The 3,030-nt window shown below is 42.6% G+C and overlaps 1 protein-coding gene across 1 annotated transcript in view; it reads left to right on the top strand.

Annotated features, from left to right (window-relative positions):
• hgd (homogentisate 1,2-dioxygenase) overlaps positions 1-3,030 on the top strand; it is a 21,057-nt gene that overhangs the window by 16,756 nt on the left and 1,271 nt on the right. The window contains exon 11 of the mRNA XM_037694159.1: positions 1,717-1,821. Within this exon, the coding sequence (XP_037550087.1) occupies positions 1,717-1,821 (105 nt within the window). The remainder of the gene's footprint in view (positions 1-1,716; positions 1,822-3,030) is intronic.

Raw genomic sequence — 3,030 nt, 5'->3', positions numbered from 1 at the left:
AGTATACTACACACCATACTTGTAGTGTACTAGAAAGTATACTGATTTAATACTTGTTTGGACTAAATTGGGACATTTTATACTATTTTTACGTGTATCAAATAAAGTTTATAAAAAGTAAACTTCAAGTACACTTCCTCATTTTTAGTGTAAAGTAAGTATATTTGTAGTACACTTAATAAAATACTTTTTGCTAAGGGCAGTTTTAAAATAGTAGAAAGAGCTGAACAGAAAGCTAAACATAACTTAGCTAAAAGCTATAGTATCAAGAAGCTAGATGTTGAAAGCAGCAAAAGGTTAGGTAAATGTAGCCGAAATAGTAGCTAATAGCTAAAAAGGGCATAATTAGACAAAAGTAGAGCACGTTTGAATAAATCACATGACCACAGAAGCAAAGTTCAGGGAACATTTTTAAAGGGATTGTAGCCATTTCATGTATTTCTGTGGATACAATTTTTGTGAACAAAGTTAAATAATTTGAAAAATATAAAAGTACAAAAGCACCCACCGAATGAATGAGCTGAACGTTTTGATTTAAGCAAAGCAAAAAATGTACAGAAAACAAAAAACTTATTAAATTATTGTGATCAAAATGTTATTAATAAAAAAACAAACAGTTATAAGGAAACGATCTGCTGCCTTTTCTTACAGGAAACCAACTTTCAGCTTTTTATTTGACAAGCTGCCTCTTGTTGAGTTTTATGCTCTGGACATGAAAAGTGGCGCTCTGATCCTGGTTTCCACCTTTTCCTCGAGGCAAGGAAACAAGGTGGTGGTGGGGGGGGGGGGGGGGGGGCAGTGAGGCCTCGTCTCAGGGAAGACGCTGCTGTTCCTGCTGTTTTGTTCCCCCGCAGAGTGCGAAAATTGCTCAAATTAACTTATTATTTGCTTGGCTGGGCCAATATGTTTGTGTTCTGCGTGCACGTGTGTGCGAGTCGTTGCTCTCCCCCGTTTTTGCCCCTTCCTCCGTCGTTTTAATCGAATGTAGTGAAGTTATCACCGATGAATGTCCAAGAAATTACCTGCGCCGAGTCTCCCAAAGAGCCTTTTGTGCAGTAACTGCTGACGAGTGTGAAGTTAAGCTGCTTCTGGTGCTCCTTACACGACACCGACTTCTTCTTTGTATGTATATGTAGTAGCAGCTTTGGTGTGTGTGCATGTTCTGCAGTGTGTGTGTGTGTGTGTGTGTGTGGGAGCAGTGAGGTCAGCGTGGAGGCAGTTTGAGTTGTAATGAACTATATTGATTTTAGAGCTGCTGTTGAATGTCTTTTTCGCAGCGACATTATCAGAACAGAGAAACTATATAAAATTGCTGCAGTTTTAACAATCAAGATAAAGGAATATCTCTGCACCCACGCTTTTCTGCAGCCCCCCCCCAGCCCCATAACTGCACAGCCGCCAGCGTCAAAACGCTCAAAGTTTGGGAAAGTTTGATTGTGAAGCCAATTACCCCATAATACCTGGAGCCTCGTATCACAAAGAACAGGGGGGATGAAAGAGAAGAAAAAGATTGAAAGAAGCACACCCTCTTACAATTTTCATTACCACCATTTTTTTCTTCTCTTTTTATGTCAAGAAGTACTTTCTTGGAATTTAAGATTACAAAGGCATTATTCATTGTTCCTTTTTCATGGTGAAAAGCTCAATTTAAAGCCTTTTGTGTTTGCTGCTCGCGCAGACTTTTCTTATTTATTTTGTTTTGTGTTTTGCACGTAGGATTTCTCTCCGTTTAACGTGGTTGCCTGGCATGGAAACTACACGCCGTACAAGTACAACCTGAGGAGCTTCATGGTCATCAACTGCGTGGCCTTCGACCATGCGGTACGTTCGTTTCTCCTTTTCATACGAGTTTACCCTAAATGGAGACGCATGCGGCCCTGAAAGTGATACTCTGGTGAGTTTTCAAGAGATGTTCTGTTAAATACGAAACCGGAGCAGCCTCTGCACAAATGACCTGACACGAACAGTAACGTAGCAGGATGTAACAAACTACTCACACTGTGTCATGCAAAAGTGCAGAAGTGTAAAACTTGTGGCATTCTTTTTTGTTTTTATGGTCTTTTTGCAAAAGAGTTGTTTTAAAAACACAACAGGCCTTCATTTAGACTAGCCATTAGCCTAGCTTGTATTAAGGCTGTGAAGGGACTTGAGGTTTCAGGCTGTTCGTCACTGCTAATGTGAAATGAATGTTGAACCAGGTGTTAGCAGACGGAGCTGCTTTCATACTGCATGTGCAGCCGGTGCTCCCAGGTCGTGTCCGAGTCTGCAGGAGGAGCTGATAAGCGTGCGTTATAAAAAACACTTCCTGCTCACTGCCGGTTGCAGATTCTCATCACGGCGTTCTGAGCACGCAACTTGGAAACATCCGTGTGAACCTTTTCGTGACCGACTGCCCTTGCAAGTGAAAATCTCCTCCCGTCTTCGTGTGGCTCCTTTATTGCAAATAGATGAAAGAATATTTTTTATCCAGCAAAGACTTTTGTCCTTTTCATCTTACTGCGTGTTGTTCGACTGATGGAATGGCTGATAAGGGACAATTTGACAGAACATCACTGCACGAATCACCAGACTATCACTTTAAAGCAGCATCAGATGCTGTGAAGTGGGCTTCAGTGTGTTAGCTCCTTGAACGACCTCGCCCACCAAACTGCTGCGATGAAGCAGGGGTGTCCAGACCTGGTCCTCGAGGGCCACTACCCTGCACGTTTCTCTGCTCCCTCACAGCTGATTCGATGGTTCAGTTACGTCTTCATGCTCTGCTGAACATTCATGGACTCAAATCAGGCGAGTCGGAGAGAGAAGCACGTGAAACATGCAGGACGGTGGCGCTCGAGGACCGGGCCTGGACCCCTCTGAGCTACACGCCGCTTTGAGCCAAGACCAGAGGTCTTCAGACATTTAATAGCAGTTAAAGCTAGCTGCCTTTTAGAAGCTTTTACATCAAGATCAGTTCTGTAACATCTGGTTATTTATTGGAGCACACAGCAGCAGGCTGGGGGCACATCTGGCAGAAGAACAGTTTAACGTCTA

This window comes from Nematolebias whitei, chromosome 20 (genome assembly GCF_014905685.2).
Source record: "Nematolebias whitei isolate Nwh7 chromosome 20, NemWhi1, whole genome shotgun sequence".
NCBI classification, from domain to species: domain Eukaryota; kingdom Metazoa; phylum Chordata; class Actinopteri; order Cyprinodontiformes; family Rivulidae; genus Nematolebias; species Nematolebias whitei.
The sequence above is the reverse complement of the archived record's forward strand: the minus strand, read 5'-3'. Positions and strand labels throughout refer to the sequence as shown.